The sequence below is a fragment of the Augochlora pura genome, chromosome 7 (genome assembly GCF_028453695.1).
Source record: "Augochlora pura isolate Apur16 chromosome 7, APUR_v2.2.1, whole genome shotgun sequence".
Taxonomy (NCBI): domain Eukaryota; kingdom Metazoa; phylum Arthropoda; class Insecta; order Hymenoptera; family Halictidae; genus Augochlora; species Augochlora pura.
This window is the reverse complement of record NC_135778.1, coordinates 35,849,340-35,872,278: the sequence shown is the minus strand read 5'-3', so window position 1 is coordinate 35,872,278 and position 22,939 is coordinate 35,849,340. Positions and strand designations below refer to the sequence as shown.

Here is a 22,939-nt window from a genome sequence, read left to right as displayed (position 1 = left end):
ACGCTTTTCTTACTAAGTTGGTATGCACATCTTTAATATTTGATTGTGCATCCAATCCGCAATAGTTTCTGTCACATCAGTGAATCATAGACTAATTAGAGCAAAGAAAATTTCTACGTCAACGCTCGCTAACGGATCAAATTGCGGCCTGGAGGTATATAGGAGTAGAACTTCGCAGAGCATTTTACACTACGTATGTATGTATCACACTATGTATATGTTTGTATTCCATACTGACTGCTGACTGCTCGTCTTCTTCTATTCTCTGATCTTCTTGTCACTTTCCGGCTGATTCAGGCCGAATGCCATAGACTGTAGATATGGCGGCTTGGATTCCAAAAACTGTACGAGTAACGAGTAAGTTCTGTTTATTTATCATTTCTCCTCGATATATACTTATTATTTGGTAACCCGTTATATGTTTTAGCTGCACTTTTGTATTGTATCGTCGTATCCTTTTCTGTTTGTTGACGACGCACTACAATTATATAACTGTATTGCAAAGTTGTATTTTAATCGATTAAATAATACTGAGAAATAAAAGACAGTTAGTTGTGAAAAGTCGCGATTGATTTAAAAGTATTCATGAAGTTTCGTCGTTGATTACAGATTACCAATGTTAATTGTTGTTCACCAAACGGTTAATTAAAAATATTAATTGTTATATTGAATATTGCAGAAAACCAAAATGTATATACAGCGTGTCAAGTCGTACAAAACCGCGACTGCACAAATCAGCCAAGGATCATTAAAAATCCAACTACAGCCAACTTAAAAAGAGGCACTGGAGGTCGTAGTTCTTTTAGCGGAATAGTATGTACAGTGTTTGGGGCAAGTGGTTTCATTGGAAAGGCTGTGTGTAATCGTCTAGGAAAAATTGGTACGCAGGCAAGTAATTTGCTACGTTTTGTATATGCATATGTATATGTGTATCAGATTTATTTTGTTGATAAAAGATTCTGAGCCAAATTAATACAACATTCTTTATAGATAATAGTGCCACACAGAGGCGAGCAGTACGATGTTTTACCTCTTAAACTGTGCGGAGATCTAGGACAAGTTCTGTTTCATCCTTTTCATTTAAGAGATGAAGAGTCTATAATCAAGTCGATGAAGTATTCCAACGTTGTAGTTAACCTAATTGGCAAAGATGTAGAGACTAACAACTTTGATTTTTATGATGTAACCGTGGAAGGAGCCAGAACCATAGCCAGACTGGCTAAACAATGTGGCGTAGAACATTTCGTTCATGTTTCATGCTTAAATGCTTCGCCTAAACCTACAGTAATTAGTCGAATTGATATTAACAAAAAAAGAGTTAATAACATTCGTTCTGTAAATCTGATTGTTTTCCTATTGTTAGCCGCTTATGTTGGACAATGGATCAAAAATACTTAAGTCAAAATGGGAAGGGGAATGCGCGGTAAGAGAAGAATTTCCAACTGCAACCATCGTTCGACCCGCGTCTGTGTATGGACAAGGGGACCACTTCATTCGTCACTATATGAATCCACTGAGATACTTTCAAATGTAATATAATTCTACTTATCCATTATTTATTGCTTTATCATTATGTTAATCGGTTCGGCAATTACAGGACTTTACCCTTATGGGAACAAGGTGATAAAACTGAAAAACAACCAGTCCACTTGTCCGATGTAGCTGAAGGTATTGCCGCTATTGTAACAAATCGCCGCACTGCTGGTAAAATTTATCAGTTTGTTGGGTATGTATAGTAGAATTCACATTTAAAACTGAAACATTTTTTACGGTATATCTTTTTCTTGAGGGTTCACGAAAGATTTTAAACTTAAGAGTGTTAAAATCATTTTCTCGCAGTCCAAACAGATATACATTGCACGAAATAGTCAATTGGTTGTACAAACTAGCAGTGCCAGAAGGAGATGAAAATTTAACAATATCTCCTATTAAATACAATTATGGCTTTCATATGAAAGTTGCTTTCAATGAGATGCTAAGAGGCCTCTATCCAGTTTCACCAATTTCTTGGGAAATTCTAGAGAAGGTGAGAGTATACTTAAAATTACTCCAGCAAAATAAATAACTTTTCTGTATTAGTTTGAAGAAGAATTCGATTGTTTTTTTTTAGGAACATACTTCTGATAAAATATTAAAAGAATTACCTACGTTAGAGGATTTAGGCATTACGCCGGTGAATATGGAATCTAGAGTACCATGGGAAATCAAACCATACAAGTTTGAAAACAAATACATGCGAATTTTGGGAGAATTTATGGTGCCGCCACCACCGAAAATAATTCCTCAACGTTGAAGATTGTACATCATGAGTTGAAATTAGTATGGAAACGGAGTGTGCTTTGAATACCAATAAAGAAGGTACACGTGATTATAGATTTGGTCACTTTCTTTCTTTCTTTCTTTATATTTTAGTGTGTGAAGTAAACATGAATATCTACATTCATCAATAATACATTTTGCTCGTTCTTTATTGTTTATTGAATGATCGACTGTTCTAAACTACAATGGAAGGTTACAGCTTTTAATTATTGTTTTCTGTTACACGTTACATGATACATGTTCGTAAAAAATATAAGCTAGTTTGGTCCTCGGTTACTATGCTGACCGAAGGCCACGCAGATTTTACATTGTAAGTGGCAAGGGTAAAAACAGTTTCCTTTTCGTTTTTTCTATTTGCTTTTTCATAATTCTAAGGACATGATTATTTTCTTTACTGCTTAGAAAAACAATTTTATTATGAATGGAAAGCTTCGGAGCGTGAGCTTAATAGGTCTTTATTATTAAATAACATTTGCAAAAAACGTTCAGATGCAATCAATATTAGGAATACCATATCCTGTGACAAGAGTGAAAATCTTTTAAACGTAGATCGTATTGTTCCCGGAATCCAAATAACTACACTCCCAATCTGCAAAGTAAATTCTTTGAAGTACTAGGCCAGATATGCTGTTATCATTATTTTTATGTAACACTGTAAATATCTTAAAATGAATTGACTCACAATCGGTCGAAATTTTCTCAATTTATTTAGTTATTAAAATAATATCATAAAAAGTGATTCAATTTTGTATTTCTAGTAGAATAATATTCGTTTAAGAAGCGAGCACCCTTACTTTTTGTACTAAAATTTCGATAGAAAATATTCTAATTTATCAACTCAATTAACTCTTTATTATGAGATGGTATCTCTTTCTAGGATCAAGCATAAATTACCGCTACTCGTGTAATCCTTCAAATCACTTGACTCTTGTTCCTTCGATGAACATCCCTTATATATATAAGTTCAACTTATTTTACCCTTAATTCCTATATACTTTCATCGTCGCCGAGATTTATTTGCTCGAATCTTGCTGTACACCCTCTGTTTCATGCTTGTAATACAATATTGTAAAAATATGTTAATCGTCTATATAGATATGATAACAAACATACATACACACACTTATATATACATATATAAATTAGAAGAATCTGTTAAACAATTATGGAATGTACATTACAAGGAATTGAAAAGGAACGTCTTCAAGAAATTGATTTTAAAATCAATTTAATGTGAAGAGGGAAACGGACGAAACAGAGGGTCAATGTGATACGAAGTAACAAATGTGAGCAAGTACTCGTTTGCAAAAGTTCCCATTTAACAAAGTAAATCCAAAATGGATGCAGTTTACTGGCAGTTTACTGACCTAATTTATACAAGTCAGTTTTAAAGCTCATAGTCGCATGCTTAAAATTGTGCGAGTTACAATATGATTGATTATAGTAAATGTCTTGGAAAAGTTCTTGATAATTGTTTCGTGTAACGCAGAGTTGTAACGATACTCGGCCACGCGAGGCTATCTTCTCCGAATCAAATGAATGAATATAATCAGTGATTTTTGTAACTGATTATTTGTACAATCACCACTTCCATGGTTTTACATGGAACAGAAATCAAAGTCTTTGATATAATTTGAAAACGTATCATTCCAGTGAAAAGGGCTTAAAAATTAGATGATTTGAAATAATTCTCTCAAATGGAATCTCTTCTGTAAATGATTTCATACACATCCAAGTCAAAACCTGAATCGTTCACTCGATAACCCAACGTGTTTTACAAGTTAATGGAAAAACTGGGAATACAGCATTTCTTCTGTAATATCGCGCTACCGGGGGAAAAAATAGAAAATCTGGTTTTGTTTCCACTATATCCCCAAGTTGCGCACGACGTTACAAAGGAAAAATTGTGTTATAAAATTGCACTTGTAAAGACAGTCTTGGCAACCGAATGCTATGTTACAGAGAAGAACACCTTGGAATAGTCGTTATGGACTCATTGGAAGAGATTCATGGAGAAGAAAAGAACGAATAAGAGGGTGGTCGGCAATGTAAAGATCCCGATCACTCCTGAACCTAGGTTGTCCTGCACAACATTATCGTGGCATCTGGCGATTAGGTCAAAGTCGACGAGGTTCATGGGCTTGCCGTTGTACTCGATCGGCGAGATACAGTAATTCTTTTTCTGGAACTCGGTTGCGCTACCGTTGACGAGATCGCTCTCGAGGACATTGTGGGCTTGACAATCACAGGGAAAATGATTATCAACAACGCTGATCGAGCCGACTTCGAGACTGATATCTCTAGGATGGCGAGGCGCTTCGAGTACATGGTTTCCATGGAATCTTAACAGATTAATACTGCTCTCATTCAGGTACAGTCTCTCGATGAGATCGATTTTGTTGTTCACTATATTCAGCTGGCCGACATTGATCAGCCCGGTGAACGCGTCTTTCTCGACGACGCCGAGATCGCTGTCCAGGATGTTCAACGAATGAACATAAGATAGACCGCGAAAGGTGTATGACTGAAGGGATGTCAGATCCATGTACGTCAATTTGAGGAGATTGACGTGCTGGAGACCGTTGAATGCGTCCTTCTCGATGATCCTGATCCCCGATGGGAATATTAGACGGTCCACGTTCGTCAGGCCAGAGAAGGCGTAGCTGTGGATCCTTAGCAGAGGATTGTTGCTCAACAGGATCAGCAGGATGTTCGACGTTCCAACAAACGCGTGACTTTCTATGTAGCGGATCTTGTTATTTGCCAGCAACAACTGGGATACGTTCTGCAGAGCGGCGAACGAGAACTCCTGTATGCATGGCAGAGGCGTGTCTTGAATCGAGAGCTTGCGCAACTTGTTAAGACCGCGGAACGCGAATGGCTTTATCGTTGAGATGTTATTACCATCCATGGTCAGTTTTCGCAGGACCTTTAAGCGATCGAACGCGTCGGCTTTTATCACCGGAAAGTTGTTTTTTGTCAAAGAGAGCTCCTCCACTGCCAGAGGCAATTGTTGGGTGGGAATATCTTTTAGCCCACCTGTATTGCAGAGTACCTGCAGTGTCAAGGAACATAATGCTATCATTCTACAAACATGCTCAAATAATGATGATAGCGGGTAATACTTAGCAGAGGGAATAGTAGCCTTTATGTTTTAGTACAAACAAACCATATAATAGTCACGCTTAAATCATTGAGTAACCGAGATATGTTATTCTTTGTTCGCGAGAAGTTGTAATCTGTTTATACGGTATAACATCTTGAACCAGTTCTACGTATGTTGAGTCTTCTGGCACGCGCGATTTAGTGTGCATACGTTTACTCTGATGTGAGATATCGGTTGTAGTGTGCTTCTTTCTGTAACGTTATATCTTCCCATCCTTTGATATTGTTCTATAACGCGCAGACAGTATGGTGATGTATGAATCTGTCTGTGTGTAGAGCTTTCAATGTAAGCTAAAAGAATCGGTGCGTGTTAGCAAACGTGTGCGTGCACGCGTGTGTAGTGTTCAGAAAGGACGGGGCGGGGGTGGGGTGGGAAGTTACAAAGTGCAAAAATCATATTGCAATCGGCTTTAGAATTTTTCATTTTCCGTAAATTAATAGAATCTATTGGTACCTGTTTTGAAGAAAGGCAAATGCATTCTGCAGGACAGTCCCAGCCTTCTGCAGTGGTAAGTTCTTCTTGTAAGGTAAATCTTGAAATCAACGTCGCTGTCCACAGCAGGTAATAAATGCAGATCTAAAATTTCATAAAAAGAGGATGATATTACAACAGTACTACAGATACCATTGCGATATTGTAATTTAAACGATCTTGGTTACTCGAACTTTTTGCTCTTGAAACAGAGTAAAATAATTTATTGGAACTTTGTTCAATTTTCGACCGTCACATTCCATTTTCTATCGGTAAATGAATTCTATTGATTAAATGATTACACGAACGAACACACGGTAGGCTAAATCACTTGTTTAATTTGTTCAATAATCAAATTTTATTTTTGAGAACGTAAAAAAAGAATGCCATCAATACATGAACACTATTTGTAGCGAAATTGTTAACGTCACTTTCCAATGTTAAGAAAACCGTGGAGAACTGAAGGAAGAGCATAACGATTCAGATTTACGAGCAGAATTTTCGTTCGCTGATGGTCTTAAAAGAAAAAACAGAATATATGTTCGAAAGAAAGATATACATTCGAACGGGGTATCTGTACCGGAACACCTGGAAGAATAGAACCGACAAATGCAGTTCTCGACATGCAAATGGATGATGCGTCGAAGTTACACCTTACACCGGTAACATTGAGTAACATTGGGTAACATTGCACACACGCAAAAAGATATGATTTGTACCTGCGCTCTGCAATACATCAATCCCGAAGTTTTTAGGGCGCATGCCTCAGCATCCAGGAAGACGTCACGAGTGGCTGCTGTTGGTCCAGCGTGTCTGGAAAAACGGATATCAGCCAGAAAAAATACTGTTCCGCACACCGTGTTCGTAAATGCAACGACACCACCGTCGTTCATTCAATTAGAAAATATGACACTATCGACGAGAACCATCGAGCTTACCGAAACAGCAAAAGAAAGTCCGCTTGGACCACTCCAGGACGAACAAGATATTCCTTGGCTTCCGGAAGAACGAAACAACCCGAGGGAGAAATTTCGCTATCCGTGACCGCATTCACCGGCTGGGCTCCGGGCTTTATTTCTCCTTAGCCACCCACCTCCACCCCCGACGAGCGATCTGCGCAAGCCCATAATTATTCTCTCAGTGCGCGTAGCCTGGAATGAGACTTATTAGAGGGGCTGAACGAACTATAGAAGTATAAAACAGAGAATGATTACAGATGTACTGTGATATGTAATATGTACGCGCAGATTTGACCGTCTCGGTTGACCATGCTGATGCGACTTTGTACGTGCATACTGTATACATAGATGCAATACTTTCCTATATATGTAAGGTTTTCTCTCATCCTGCTCCAACAGTTTATCCTCCAATCTTTCCGAAATGATTTCAAGAGCAACCGATGTCAATGCAATGTTCGGATATTTCAGATTGATCTGCTGTAACATGCATTTCTCCAATTTTAATTGAAATTGATTCGAACAGCTTACCCAAAGTTAAAACATTTGAATGGAAAAACGTTGAAATAGTATTATCATCTCCGTTGTTAAATAATACTTGTTGAATTTGCCATACGACGCAATACTACAAATTTAATGAAATGCAATGCATTAATTATTAGGTTCCAATTGACCGCGAATGATTCTTATTGATAAAGCTGAATTTTAGTGATATTACAAACAAAATAGATGCACCTTTATAATTGTGAAGCAAAATCCTTGATAACGTAACTTTAAAATGTTTCGCATATTTGAGTTAGAATTAATTAATTATAAACATTTTCCATTTGATGGTCAAACTTTGAATCGAGGAGCAATCGCTGATCGAGGAACGCCAATTCATACGGTGGAAGAATGCCGAAACTATTGCACAATGTGATCGACTGAGGGGAGCAGTCGGTAAATTTTGCGCTTCCTAGAAATGCGAGCTGCTCTGTTCCGTCGATAATACCGGTTGCATAGATTGAATCGATTCAGTCATTCGAAGGTGACTAGCGTCCTGAAATTCGCATTATCTTCGATTGATTGAAAACTAATAAATACTTGATATTTATTGAATTTTTACGATTGTGACGTATGGCAAATTGAATAAGTGTTATTTAACTTTGTATAGGAAATAATATTTTTCTGTGGTACAAAAATCAGTTCAAGTTTTTAGCTGGAAAAATGTACGTTGCGATAGTTGGATCGAAACTTGAAAATAATCATCATGACTTGCAAGGAAACCAAAAATAACGGCTGATCAGCCTGCGAAACAGTTACTCGAATGGAAGATTAATACGGTAAAAATTACAGTGGCGTATGTAAACATTAAAAATTCTAACGAATATGGTCTGGTGTATACGTAGTTAGGTACGTAGGTATACGTATATGTACGTATATATACGTATTTACGCATGTAGGAGGAAGTAGAAATATCCATACCGGAAAATACGAATGTGTAGCGTAATGCTACGAGCCGGCACAAGGATTGACAAGACTGAAAAAAGAGTCTGCCTGTTGCATAATCCGATTCGTTCACATAGCCGATTCGTCCAATAACAAAATTATGTGTATGAGACGAGCACTTGGATTCTCAATCTTTCCGGATAAATTGTTTTCTCCCGGACGTTAAATACGTATTGTTGGATTATCGTTTACCCTTAAGTTTGTGCGATTCGTACATGTGCCTCGACATGTATGCGAATTGGAATTGGGATCACTGAAAATTTGTTATCCACGGTACAAGTAGTTGGCACGACTGTGTCACCAGGTGTCCGGCAGAGTGACCAGGTGTCGCTTCGCTTTCCGCGCGCATGTGTCCACATAACATACATGAGATTTCTAGGGGAGTTCTACCAAATACCGTGGACGTTCTATAAGTGTACCCATCATTGCATTAATTGTTTGTGCAGGACTCCTGCATTGGGGTCAACTCTTCTCGATTCGAATGATTTATTCCTCCGCTCTACATATGAGAGAGCTTGAAATATTGGCGGTCGAGGTGTTGATAACAATTGAAATTGAAACAATCGCCGTGTACAATCACGAACGAGTCGGTGATAGTCGTGTGATCGATAATAATGTTTGCTAGTACCACGGACACGAAGCGAGCCCAAACGTTGGTCGTGTTCAAAACGAAGATTTAATACGAGCCCTCCCTCCCCTCTTCCTGTGGTAAGCATAAAACACGCTAACGAATAAAGTTTCGGATAATACGATGTAGAAAGAATTAATCGGGGGCCGTGAACACGAGGTAAAATATCTTTATTTCGGTCTGCCGTGTAGAATCCATTCACCCAGGCAAGGAAAAAGAAAAAAACATTTAGCCTGGTGGAATCCTGAGGAGACAGAAACTCGTTGCTGGACCATCTCGCGCGTTAATTCAATTTTTTTTTAGCGCGCGCCACAACATTTTGAAACGTTCGTTAATTTGCACGTCCGTAGATGTAGACGATGTCCTTCCGGAAACATACCGTGACACAGTGTTTTGTTTTCATGGTCCCAATCAATCTCACGATGTATCGGTCCTCGTACCTCGTTCTTTGAAATAAGCATTTTGCTAGCAACTCTTTTGTTATTCATATTTTTCTTGTACTTCAGCTTCTTTTGCTTCTACTTGTTTTTATCTTTAACAGGCATTCACCTTTCCGTTCGTTAGAGCGGAACACCGTTGACCAGTGGAAATTTCACTCCGACGAGATATTTCATCTTATCGGTGTCAACGGGAATTACTTCGTAACGGGAAAGGGATCGTTACCGTATAAACGGGAAGAAGAATTACGGGATGGCATCGTCCATGGTAGCTGTTCCATCTGGAACAGCTTCGGTCCCAGCTGGAACTGGTATCACGCAGAGTGAAGAGGTCGAGAACGGAGACGTTTTTAGTGAACACAATATTAACTCTGTTACTGGCTGCAATGAAACCTCTAGTCCTGGAGATGCCCTGGAGGAAATCAATTGTGGTACGGATGAGAACGGTGACCAAGAGTGCGCCATTTGCATGGGCAAATTATGTTCGCCACGAGTGCTCTCTTGTCTTCATGTATTTTGCGAGGCTTGTCTGGACAAGCTCTTGATGGATGAGGCTGGAGATCCTAAAGTCAGTTCAGTCCTTGTCTGTCCCATTTGTCAACAAGAAACTTCCATTAGTTCTAAGGGTGCTGCATCGCTCACTTGCGACTATGTTCTAACTAATATACTCGACATGTCTGCAATCGAAAACATGGCTGTACTCTGTACCTCGTGCAAAGCCAAAGAAAGCGCTGTTGCGCGGTGTTCAGACTGTGCCAACTTCTTGTGTCCAAGTTGTAACTGTGCGCATCAGTTTATGCGCTGTTTTGAAAGTCACAAGGTGGTTGCTTTTGAAGAATTAAAAAAGTCCAACGAAGCTATACCAATTCACAAACCTATTTTTTGTGAATGTCATCCTGCTGAAAATATGAAGTTTTACTGTTACACTTGCCAGGTAATTCTCTGATTTGTTTACACCCTATTTTATGCCACAAATATGTAACTTTGTGAACACGTCGAGAAAACATTTGAGCCCGTACATAGTATGGATTATGATATACTATCTTGTAAAACATAATCAAAAGTATTTATAGACTATTTTGGAATGTAGAGAAACAAGGAAATTTATATGATTTGTTTGCTTTAGGAACCAATATGTAACGAGTGTTTACTTGTTGAACATAAAGCCCCAGAACATCAATATGAACGATTAGTAGATGCAGAACCACGCCAAAAAGAAGAATTAATCAAACTGGTGAATGAAAGTAAAGCGAGAATCGCTGATTGTGATCAAGTGTCTGCTCAACTGGATAATGCCCTAAGAGAGCTTCAAGCACAACACGATCAGGCCAAAGACTTGATTATAGAAACGTTTCAGAGTTACAAAGCTGTATTAGAGAAATGTCGTGATAACGCTTTGGTTGAACTCGAAAAGCTACATTCTAACAGAGAGCTGGAAATAATGGACACGTTTCATAGGTTAGTGAAGATCATTTCTGAATAATCAATTCTGAATTAGCATTAATCCATTTACTTTTCTTTGCATACAGTGTTGAAAAAACAGTCGAGAAAATAGAAAATGCTTGTCGCTTCACCTCTAGACTTTTGGAACATGGCGATGCTGTGGAGATTCTTGCGCTTCGTCGGATTGTGGGAACTCAGTTAATGAATTTAATCAAGAATACACCAAAGCCAAATGTTTCTTTTTCAATCGAGTTTCAGACTGATTATAATCAATTTGAAAAAACAGTGAAGGTAAGCCGCGCCTTTTGCTAGTTTTCTATGTTTACGAAAGGGAAAACGATTTGATAAAGAAATACGAATGATCCTTGCAGGATGTCTTTGGAAAATTTCATACTGAGGGTACTCCGGTGATAAAGAACGAGCCAATCACCACAGTCCCTGGAGTGAGTACAAGTCAGCAAGTTGTTCACACTTCGATGGGCTGTCCGCGTTCCATTAGCACAAGGTCTCCCATATCTCTTCCTGCGTCAATGCAATCTTCGTTCGAAGGTGAACCTTCGTTTGTTATACCTCCGACATCCAGTCCTCAGAATATTCCACCTCCACCACCACCCGTGTCCCTTCCTCCAGGTCCTATTCATGGCTTCACCAGTATTCAAGAGTACAATCTGCAGCAACTAGCCAGTTTAGCGGAAAAAGTCGAAATGGCTGGAGACACAAATGTGGTTGGGCCCAGCTCAAATCCCAGTCCAACTCCACCTTTCACTTTGGCTGACTTGTTTGCTGGTGATCTGAGTTCTACGAGCCACGCGATCAATAATTTGCAGGCTCTAGCCAAGTTGGGGAATACACTTGGTAACCAAGGTAAGAGTATCTATAATTCTGAAAGTATTTCAAATAAGAAATGTGTCGTTCGTTTCCGCAGACCTTGGGAATACAGCAATCAATGGTGGTAGTGGTCTGGTTTTGGGCAGAGGTCCGTCGCCAGCAATTGTAGATACGCCAAATTTAAATTTAGCTACCAACAGTCTTTTAAATGGAGGATTTCAGTCGTTATCGTCCTCCACCTCGCCGATACTTTCACAGGGTGCAGGTAAGATATGTCGTTAAAAATTTCAAATTTGCAACAATTTTCTACTTCAATTACTATTCATTCATGTATGATATTAAATATATATACATATGACTAAGTTGGAAACAAAGGTTAATTCAAGGTCCGGTCAATACACGATGCGATAGAAGATAAAATACACTTGTGTGTAAATTAATATTGATGACCTTGGAAACTTTGAAAAGAAAAGTAGTTCCTGCATCGTATTTTTCTCTTAACACCGTCAAATTTTATTTAAGATAATTTTGTAATGTCACTGTTGGAGGAAATGGACTATCCTATATATTGTGCGGATATGCACACGTATGTGTACATATATATATATATATATATAAATATTTTTTTTCTTAGATGATTTAATGGGAGATTCGATACACAATATGCCTGTGGTTGTGGGAAATACTGTTAGCAACGTGACTGGTTCCGGATCCGGAAACTATGCCCATCCACGTTCCAACAACGCAAAGTTGACGCCCATGCATATCCGTTGCAAATTTGGACAATTAGGTCCTAGTAAAGGTCAATTCAGCTCACCCCATGGATTCTGCTTGAGCGCCGATGAGGACATTATCGTCGCTGACACAAATAATCACAGGATTCAAGTACGTGTTCGCCTTAATACAATGATTTACTAACGTCATTAAGATCTCTGCTCGTAATTCCATATTCCTTTCTTTTAGATATTTGATAAGACTGGTGCTTTCAAATTCCAATTTGGTGTTCCTGGCAAAGAAGAAGGACAATTGTGGTATCCGAGGAAAGTTGCCGTTATGAGAAACAGCGGGAAATTTGTTGTCTGTGACCGTGGAAACGAACGTTCTAGAATGCAAATATTTACAAAGAACGGTCACTTTATTAAGAAAATAGCGATTCGTTACATCGATATTGTAGCAGGCCTAGCTGTTACTAGCGAGGGCCACATTTTGGCAGTTGATAGTGTGTCGCCAACAGTGTTTGTGATCAGCGATACAGGCGATTTGTTGCGATGGTTTGATTGCAGTGAATACATGAGGGAACCAAGTGATATTGCAATTAGCGGTGAGCCGATAAATCAGTCGAAAATGTGGTTTAATGATCTTCTAATTATGATCGTTAGTAGTTACGTGCATATTATAATTTTCAGGTAAGGAATATTTTGTGTGCGACTTCAAGGGACATTGTGTCGTAGTGTTCAACGAAGAAGGCAAGTTCTTGCGCCGCATTGGCTGTGACAATGTAACAAACTTCCCAAATGGGATAGATATTAGTGATGCAGGTGACATATTGATAGGAGACTCTCATGGTAATCGTTTTCACGTGGCTGTTTTCTCCAGAGACGGTTCCTTGATTTCTGAGTTTGAATGTCCATATGTTAAGGTAAACTTGCGCAAAATATTTTTAAAAAGTTATTATGAAATGGAAATTGTTCTGTTTCGTATAGAACATAGAAAGTAGGGTTTACGACTTTTGTGTTTTTAAGTTAGTCAATTTGAATGAAATTTTCACAGGTCTCTCGATGCTGCGGCTTGAAAATAACTTCCGAGGGATATATCGTAACGCTGGCTAAAAATAATCATCACGTCCTCGTACTGAACACTCTTTACATATCATGAAGTGAGGAGGCAGATCAAGCAAGTATGTCACGATTATCTCCAGCGAGTGGAACTTCTTTATGAGACGAAACAAAATCCGCTCTGCCTCTTAACGAAGGACAAATCGGCAAGAAAACAAAGAAAAGAAATATATATGTGCCTGATCTGGGCAAAGTTTGAAGTTCTTTTGAGATTTGGGCCTATCAAAGCAATAGTAAAGCAAGTGCAGCATGCAGCCTTAATAGTCTGTAACAAAAAGGAACAAAAACCTTTAAAAAAAAAAAAATAACAAAAAAACGAAAGAAAGAAGAAGTTTAATGCGTCCCTGTTTTATGAAAGTAAACAACGTCGAAACGATCAATAATACAAAAAATAATAGTAATGATGAATGTAACGTCTCCGACCAAAAGTGAAGCAAGGAAGAAAAAACAGTATAAATAGCGATTTAGCAAGTTGCATTTGGTAAACTGCCAAGATAAATTTAAAACATCAAGATAACAGAAACGGAATAGAGCGAAGAAGAAGCGACAAGCAAGAAAAGACAGAGGGCGTTTCTTCGGTGGAAAAGGGCATCGAAGGCGTGAAGGAGAGGGAGGGGGAATGGAACTTGAGTGACAACACACAGTAGCTTTTCTCATCGGAATCATCGGTTGCATCTTCATCTTCGACTCGTCAGTATTTTAGGTATGTTTACAAATCAAATTATTCTAGTCTTCAACGAGCACTGTTTACACGCTGGTTTCGATCTGTGCTCTCGAAGCAACAATTTTTGTCGTGTATTTTTAAACCGGATTCTTCGTGTTATGAAACAGCTCGCGCACGCCGACACACAGACACGGCAGGGGGGTACACACGGTATGTACGGTTCTTTCTTCCGACCGTTACTTCGAGACCTATTTCGTAGACACGCTAGGTTTTCTAAAGATTTCGTTAAGCTTAGGTTTATTATATCCGGTAAAGAAGTGGAAAGAAAAAGTACGTCTAGAAAAAAACGTAAAAGAACTTGTGCTTAACGCAACAGAGCGGAAATGCGTTGCATGCTGCGACTCACGGTAGTACTTCCTGCTCTAATGTCATATCATATATCTAATGAATTAAAGTGTGCGAGAGAACGCATAAGAAAAGTCAGTACTCCTTGTTATGGCAGATATACAAAGCTTAGTGAACTAAAATGATTAAAAAAAGGATTAAAAAAAGGAAGAAATGGTAGAAAGAGAGAAAATATATGAGCGATATGTTCCTGATAATGTTTCTCTGTGCATTTGAGAATTAGTAGTTCATCGAAAAAAAAGGTAAAAAGAAAGAGCTAAAGAGGCAATTATATTGGGGCAACGTTAACTGCAATGGGAATAACTATGACACGTTGAAAATCAAACATTTAATGTCTTGAGAGAAAGATTGGTACACGTCATATATATTTCATGGACAAATCGAAACGATTCATTGTAGATTTGCCACTGACGATGATAGCTCCCATTTGTGCATTGTTAAAAGAAACAACAAAAAAAATAATAGGCGAGACACATAATGGTTACAATATTTACTCAGGATGCTTCATTATGGTCCACCATATAAATAAAATACATTACATGTATATATATATATATATATATGTATGTATATATATATGTGTGCGTATGTATGTATATATATATATATGTATATATGTATATGTATGTATATATACATATATATATATATATATGTATATATATATATATTATTTATTATATAATATAAATATATATATATATGCGTGTGTGAATTATTGGTTCGTGGTGCTAGCGAATTATAATAATATATCCATACCAAGTAAATGTATTTGTTATAAAAATTACAGAATCGTTCCAACGTTTTACAATGCCGTGGAATGATCTTGTAATATATTATACACGGTTCATAAGTAAATTATACCACCGGTATCATAGGAACAATACTTTATCTATGTAAAAAAGCAAAAGGGATATAAAAACAAATAACGTACAGTTTGCTAAACAACTTCTATTTATGTATATATTAAAATGAAAATAATAATAATGACAACATGATCCGTAAAGTAAAGAAGGAAAGCCATGTAAAACACATACATATATAGAAATACACATATTTTTTAGGGTTGTTTACATGATCAGCCTTAAGATTTGATTGAAATTAAAATGCAATGTGTATACAACATATATGGATATATATCAGGCAGATCGCTATATACTGTGTTACAATTACCTACAATAACAATTGAATGTGAATAACTATCTTGCCATACCAAATGTTAGAAAGCACATCCATACATATATATATATTTCTACTTGGATAGCTTCAAATTTGTTTCACATAATGAATACAATTGACTATGCGGTGAAGAATATGATTAGTGTATTATAGATGGGAAAGATACAGTTGTGACAAAGAGAGATGGGGAGAGAGAGAGAGAGAGAATAAGAGATACAGGGGGCTACTCGGAAATTTGCGCATAACATTTGTAGTAAATTGCACGAAGCCTACGTACGTACACCTAAGCTAATCAGTCGTAATCATCTTTTATTAGAAGTTTTAATTTTATATATACTAAAAGGGAAAAAAAAGAAGTAATTCTGAAGTATTTAATAGTCACGGTTAGCAGAGTTATATAAATAATGCCTGTGATAATAGTATCGTCAGGATAAGTTGTGTCCTTACAGAGTCTCTGATGTTGTTGCTAGGTAAATATAAATTAGAAGTACCAAAAGGAGATGCTGTTAGCAACACCTTGTGGAAGGTGTGTTTATGTTCGATGCACAATAACACCATACACAATGCCATCGATGGTCTCTAATGGTACGTTAAATACAAAAAGAAAAAAAGAAAAAGATATTGAGTAACAAAAAAAACCTTTAAAGAAGTAAAAATAACAAGAATGTGTTGCAAAATTTTTGCCAGTCGTATTTAATGAATAAAAAAAAATGAATGAAAAAACTAAACTCGTAGTGTAACGAATGGATGACCATTAATGAGAGGGTCTTTTACCTCACAAAATTATTATATTACGCTCACCTTATATATACTTGAATATTTTAGTATAGATTTACTCTATTTACATATTTTTATCTGTGGAAGACTACTTGGCTAATTTAGGCCACTGTTGAAATTCACCCCTTATTTGCCTTGATGTTTAAATTACAATAATAATATAAAAGAAAAAAAGAAACGAGAATTACTTGTTACGTAAATGGTAATTGTGATAGATTTTTTGATGATTTTTACAATCTCAAAAGTCTTATTATCCTAATATGTATAGAATTATAATAGTCACTCTACATAAACTACATAAAGAAAAACTCTGCTTACATTGTTGAAACTAATTATTAAACAACAACAAGAAAAAGAATGTCTGAATAACAGGATATATATATATATATATATCTCTAAGCAGTTCACAAAAAGAGGAAGAAAAGAAAGATACTGTTAGTCTATTGTATAATGTATCTCAGAATATGTTCTACGTATTACTTTTAACCGATACAATGTTTTTAATCGCTGATACACAGTTTCCAGGGCCTTTTGTTAGATGCCACCTAAGAACTATTTCGACACGATTTCGGTTTTTCTGAACGTTCCTTGTGTTCGTTTACGACGACGTGCTACATGTGTGCAACTTGAACAGCAAAAAATGAAAAAATGATGACGGAATATATTACATAAAAATGAAATAAGTCTAGAAAAGATATGCAAGTCACCGACAAATATCCTGTTTTCGCGATTCTTCAGTCGCCGAGGCTTTCTTTGGTGTACCGTTAATCATTCGGTTAAGTAACAAATTAAATGTTTTCTGATCTGTCGTTATTTGTCCCATGAAGCTGCATATATCGAGTAATAATAGTGATTATTATTGTAATCGTCATTATTATTCCTCGATTATCTTTCGTCATCCGGAAACGCCTTTACCGATTTTCGGATCTGCTTTATCGACTCGCGATTCCATTCAAAGTTTGCTATTTCGTGCGTTCAACGCACACGCGCGAATTTTGAATACCGAAGAATCGCGAAAATACACGAGACGTACATGTTTTCGAATATTAACCGTTCATTTTTGCTACAGTTAGTGATAATGTCGTTCAATAAAGAGACAAAGATTATGAGCGACGGGAATCTGTCATGCCGACCGTAAAAGACAATGAAGGTTAGAAAAATTGTGTTGTTAATTGTAAACGTCGTGATCAAATCAGAGAAAAAAATAAACACCGTCACGAGAACATGTATCCGACCGACGCAAATTTCCGACGGGGAAAAAAACGTATAAAAATATTCAAACGAAATGTTCCTGATTTCGAACGATCGCATGACATTAATCGATATACAATAAAATAAAAAAAGGGGGTGACCCTCGTGTGTTTGTTTTTTTCTTTTTTTGTGGATATCGACAAGGAGGCATCTGCATATAACAATTGTCAATACGTATGTGTATGTACATGTACACGTGTGTAGATACATATACGTATGCAATATATATATGTATATTAACTATATTACATATAAAGGTGAAAAAACAAAAAGACGTATGAAAACGAACAAAAAACCAAACACACACACACGCTCACACAGACACACACTCGCATATACGATGCAACATTAAACTGAATTCTAGCCTACGGTTAATCATAGTCTTCCTAGTGTCCAGGATAAAAGCTAAATGAAAGACAAAAAAAAATGGAACGTCTGTCTTTTGCGATTACTAACTGTAATAATATATATATGCAGAAGAAGTATAATCGAATGAAAGTTTAAATCTCCAGACGGTGATGTTACATACTAACGAGAATTGACGGGTGAATCGATTTGTCGAGGTTCTTTTATTGAACATTGAATTTTTATGGATTGCAAAAATCAACCAAAATAATAAAAAAAAAGGAAAAGATATGAAGTGTGGATGCAGCATAGGGATGATAGGGACAACAGTATTTGTACAAAGATTTAGGATGAGTGGAAGTAAGATTAGGTAAAGGATAGGGTGAAGATGTATAAGCAGGTTCTAATAGGAACCAAATTATACGTATTTATTATGTCGTCAAGTGTGTTTCTCCGTTGCTTTTTCTCAACTTTGTAAACGAAAATTTTTACCATTCACTTTTAAATGGGGTGTTTTTTCTTTCTTTCTTGTAGGTCGCTATTAAGTGTAAAACGTTTTTTTTTATCTCTTCATCGAGGCATTATTATTATTACTACCACCACAACTACTATACTTATTACTATTATTATTTATTATTATTATCGTCATCATCCATTGTCACGATTATCATTGTTTATAATAACATTATTATACTTTGTGTGTGTTCCATTTTGTCGAGGTGTCGTTCGGATTCCGTTTCTTTCCGAACGTTATTTTACCATTCTTGACGATTGTTGTGTTCGACGATAACCGTTTGTTTTATATTATTTACGTATCTTGTGGTGTTTATTTTTCTTCTACTTTCCACCACCAATATTGCATGACGTATTTTTGATTTTGTTTTTAGTATTTCCATTCCCTACTGTTTTTATGCCGATTGTTTTCATCTCGTCTCGCAAACTCATCGATTCTGATAATCGTTTTACGTTCTCACTTTTTACTATTATTATTTCACTTTGTTTCGGATCGTTTGACTCTTCTGTTTTCGTTCTTGTTTTCAGAAAATACTCAGATCGAAGCGACGATGAATAACATGGGGAAAAAGAATGATTCCGTTTTCGTTTAATTTCGTAACTTTCTCGATCGACCTTTTCTTTTTGTCTCTCCATCGATGACTTTAGAATTATATTTTTGTTAAACGACTTGGACGATGTTTTAAAGAATTATTATTATTATTAATATATTATATTATAGCATATAATATTACATTATTACGCAATTAATATTATTACTAATACTATTATTTCTACATTTATTTCGTATCTTTTAATGACGGATTCTCGTTTAGAACGGTAGATATTAATTTAAGGTGTAGTTTAATTTTTGCATTTTTTTCTTTTTAATTCTCGATTTCTATATATATATATATATATATCATTTCGTTTCGATTCGGGAAACGACGGTGCAAGGCAGAGATCTCAAGACAATATCTATTATATTTCCGTTAAAGCCTGATTGTTTAGAAAATTCAGTCGATAATCGTTGCAATTTGGTCGTAGTCATTTGTGCCAAACGGCTAATTCCTTGTTGCCCCCCCCCCCCCCAATTCTTGGGTTAGATCGAGAGGCTACGAACGATTTGGCATATTTCATACTTTCATAGTTTTCGTATTTTCGTATAGTGGATGTGTCGTTCGGCTCTTAAATCGGCCTTAAATTATTGTCAACATTCTTTTTCCTTTTGTCGATTCGCTGTTTCGTAAATTAAATTCTTCAGTGCCAAAAACAAAAAAAAAAGAAATAAAGAAGAAAGAAACAAAGGGTAGAAAACTGAAATACGAACAACCGAGACTGTTCTCTATTAAGAATTATAACGGAACGAGGAAGGAGAGGATGCGCTTAGCTTGCTCGCTACATATTATTTTTACGTTTAATTTTTTTCGTTGATTATTTATTTATAGCGATTCGTGTGGAGCTGAGTGTTCCATTCGCCGCAGAAAGGCCCGAGTGTCAATGATTTTAAATTTGTAACAGACGGCGGAATAAGCAGAATGAAAACTGAGGATCCAAGAAATCCATTTTATATATATATATATATATATATATAATATAATATTATATATACATAATTATATATATATATATATAAAATAGCAGAAAAAAGGGGACAAGAAAGAATATTACATGATTATTAAAAAATCCTTGCTTAGTCAGTTAAAGTACAAATGTTTAAATGTATTTTATGATTCTAGGTGATAAGTGAGGCGACAAGAAGAGGGTGAGAATGGGCGTGCGTATGTTAGAGAGAGAGAGAAAGAGAGAGAGAGAATCGGGTAGTGGAGAGTATGGGAGAGAGAGAAAGAGTCAGGTATTGGAGCGTATACGAGAGAGAGCGAGAGAGAGAGAGAGAGAGAGAGTCAGGAGAGAGAGGAAGCGCATAACAGCGTATAAAAACTTTATTTCATTCCTTGATAAGCCTCTGATAGCTTTATTTATATTTGCATTAGTTACTTGACGTTTAATAATACTTAAAACCAGCAAACGAGAAATATATGATATATCTGGGCTGAGAAAAGGCAACAGAATAGAAAGGGAGAAGAATTTTTTGTCCTTTTCTCTCATAATATACTATATACATATATATATATACACACACATATATGTATACAAAGCCGCGAATTACTTTGATATTGACATGTTCCTTTGTTTGTTTTTTTTTCGGAGATGTTTTCTTTGACATATCAAATTGACCACAAATGGACGTACTAAGGAAACCGTTGCATTCCATTGGCGTCATTGGTGTACGCCCTTCAATGTTCCCCATGATCTCTCTGTTTTTTTTTCACTTTTCCTACATACAAGCTTGTTGTACGTGGCAAAAAAAAAGAAGCCAAGTAACTCCCACCCCCACCCCCTCCCGCCATTCCCCCTCCAAAGTCTACGAAACCAATTAGAAACGATTCTTCTAAGATATACTCTGAGAAAATAGTCTTGTATAGTCGGTACAGACTACAAGAGAAGATCTGTCTGAGTTTAATTTTCGACGGTTGAGCGTTTCTGGACATGGTGTCTGGCTCGGCGTTCAATTTGAAAAGAGTTTTGAGGGGAACAAGGTGGAATTTGTGGCAGCGATTCGTGAGAACGAACAGGCGGGAAAGGAAAAACTTTTAGCTCAAATGGTTTTTTCAGGGTGAAATTATTAATATACTTTATTTCTAGTTTGTAATAATGACATTCAATAAGTAAAGGTTTCTCACTATAATATGTGTAAGATTCTGTGTAATATATTGCAGAGATTAATGGCACTATTATATTCTCCACGTTAGTTCAAATTTCTTTGGACCAAAGGTTATTATCGGTTGTCAAATCTCGTACAGTTTAGGCATTTTCGATGATCGCAAAGTCCTGCAACTGGAAGCTCTTGATACAATCTAGTCATGAAGATTCGAAAGAGCTCACAACCTCGAACTTTATTGTAGCCGCAACAGGTTTCATAGGATTGGTGGAAAGAGTTGGTTTATTCTCAAAAGCAGCGACGGCGAACATCTCTTGATAATCTCATGATAAGACACTTGTTCTAACGATGTTTGGATAATAAATCAGAATCTTCGTTTGAAAGCATCGAGAACATTTTTCTTTGAAAGGTTGCATTTGTTGGGACAGAAAGGCAGGCAAAGCAGAGAGAGAGAGAGAGAGGGAGAGAAAGAGCAGAAAGAGAATGAACGCCGAGCCATATACATGTAGGATATTGAGGATAATTCCTTGTATACCAGAGAACTTGAAAGAGATATAACGTTTGAAACGATATATGTATAGAGTTTAACGTGTAGTAGGTATTGTGCGTACGTCTGAAACAGGAACATAATAGCAAATAATAAGCTACAACATTGTCCCGAAAGATGAGCAAGCGGGGACAAAAGCAAATGGAAGGAACAAAATCCACTGTTCAATGTGTGCGTAAAACCATGTATTCCTGAAACCTCCATTGGTATTTTTTATTAAATGGGACTATTCGTGAAATATGGGATGGAAAAATGGATTTTATATGTTCCGACGGGTCGCTTACACTTCGAAAAGAGTGGAAGAGTTGAACAACACTGTATAAAAGGATAGTACAAGACAAGAGGAAACGGTAAATCGTAAATGCAATATGGAGAAAGCGTGTATTCCAAATATATTTTTTATATATGCTAATGGGATGCCAAGGAGCATGGTCGCGTTATAAACGTAAATGTTGTATTATTTATTATTACACGTACGGTAATATGTAACATGCACACACATATGTCGGAACGTGTAATCAATTGTCAGTCCCCCAAGACTATTCAGCCTTTAGACATAAAATAATATGTGTATACATATATATATATATTTATAGTCGCGAATTTTCATTTTCAAGATATTTCAATATTTACATAAATATATATATATTTATATACATGCTACGTACGTACGTACATACATATGTATATCCATTTCTTGATTAAGCCCTTCAAACAACCAAACAAAACAAACAAACAAACAAAAAGTAAGAAGAATGCGATACCTTTGACGATTCTAATTTTAATTTCTCCTAAGCCCCCACGAATTTCCCCAAAGTTTGTTAAACCTAGTCTTATATAACACATACCTATACACACATAGATACAAAGAAGAAGACTGTAAGTATATATGCGTGTATATCTGTGTTAGGTATACATATACATAGATATATGTATATTCAACCCGAGGTCTCTCCTTTCGTTTAACACGGGTTTTTCGCTTATTA

At 36.5% G+C, this 22,939-nt stretch overlaps 3 protein-coding genes and 1 long non-coding RNA gene across 5 annotated transcripts; 2 read left to right on the top strand and 2 right to left on the bottom strand.

Moving 5' to 3' along the window:
• Window positions 1-81: 81 nt before the first annotated feature.
• Window positions 82-2,634, top strand: Nd-39 (NADH:ubiquinone oxidoreductase subunit 39). 2 transcript variants are annotated; one of them, XM_078185491.1, is made up of 8 exons: window positions 82-197; window positions 298-357; window positions 680-888; window positions 991-1,284; window positions 1,364-1,530; window positions 1,598-1,726; window positions 1,840-2,026; window positions 2,111-2,634. In XM_078185491.1, exons 2-8 carry the CDS (start codon window positions 321-323, stop codon window positions 2,291-2,293), a joined length of 1,206 nt encoding a protein of 401 aa, XP_078041617.1. In that variant the 5' UTR covers window positions 82-197; window positions 298-320; the 3' UTR covers window positions 2,294-2,634. The 2 variants fall into 2 exon arrangements, with proteins under 2 accessions (XP_078041617.1, XP_078041616.1); XM_078185490.1 differs by lacking the exon at window positions 82-197 and having other exon boundaries at window positions 206-357.
• Window positions 2,635-3,002: 368 nt separating this feature from the next.
• Window positions 3,003-7,006, bottom strand: LOC144472420 (uncharacterized). Its single transcript, XM_078185489.1, is given in 6 exon segments — window positions 3,003-5,374; window positions 5,939-6,061; window positions 6,676-6,769; window positions 6,895-6,914; window positions 6,916-6,982; window positions 6,984-7,006. Coding segments are annotated over 6 exon segments (1,389 nt in total). The 3' UTR covers window positions 3,003-4,312.
• Window positions 6,959-7,769, bottom strand: LOC144472422 (uncharacterized). Its single transcript, XR_013494417.1, has 3 exons — window positions 7,648-7,769; window positions 7,444-7,537; window positions 6,959-7,069 (listed from the first exon to the last, which is right to left on the bottom strand). It is a non-coding gene; the product is annotated as an uncharacterized LOC144472422 (long non-coding RNA).
• A 1,034-nt stretch (window positions 7,770-8,803) lies between these two features.
• Window positions 8,804-15,164, top strand: LOC144472903 (protein meiotic P26). Its single transcript, XM_078186339.1, has 10 exons — window positions 8,804-9,108; window positions 9,570-10,399; window positions 10,592-10,923; window positions 10,995-11,199; window positions 11,280-11,772; window positions 11,834-12,001; window positions 12,371-12,621; window positions 12,700-13,057; window positions 13,143-13,375; window positions 13,507-15,164. Exons 2-10 carry the CDS (start codon window positions 9,719-9,721, stop codon window positions 13,609-13,611), a joined length of 2,826 nt encoding a protein of 941 aa, XP_078042465.1. The 5' UTR covers window positions 8,804-9,108; window positions 9,570-9,718; the 3' UTR covers window positions 13,612-15,164.
• Window positions 15,165-22,939: the final 7,775 nt, after the last annotated feature.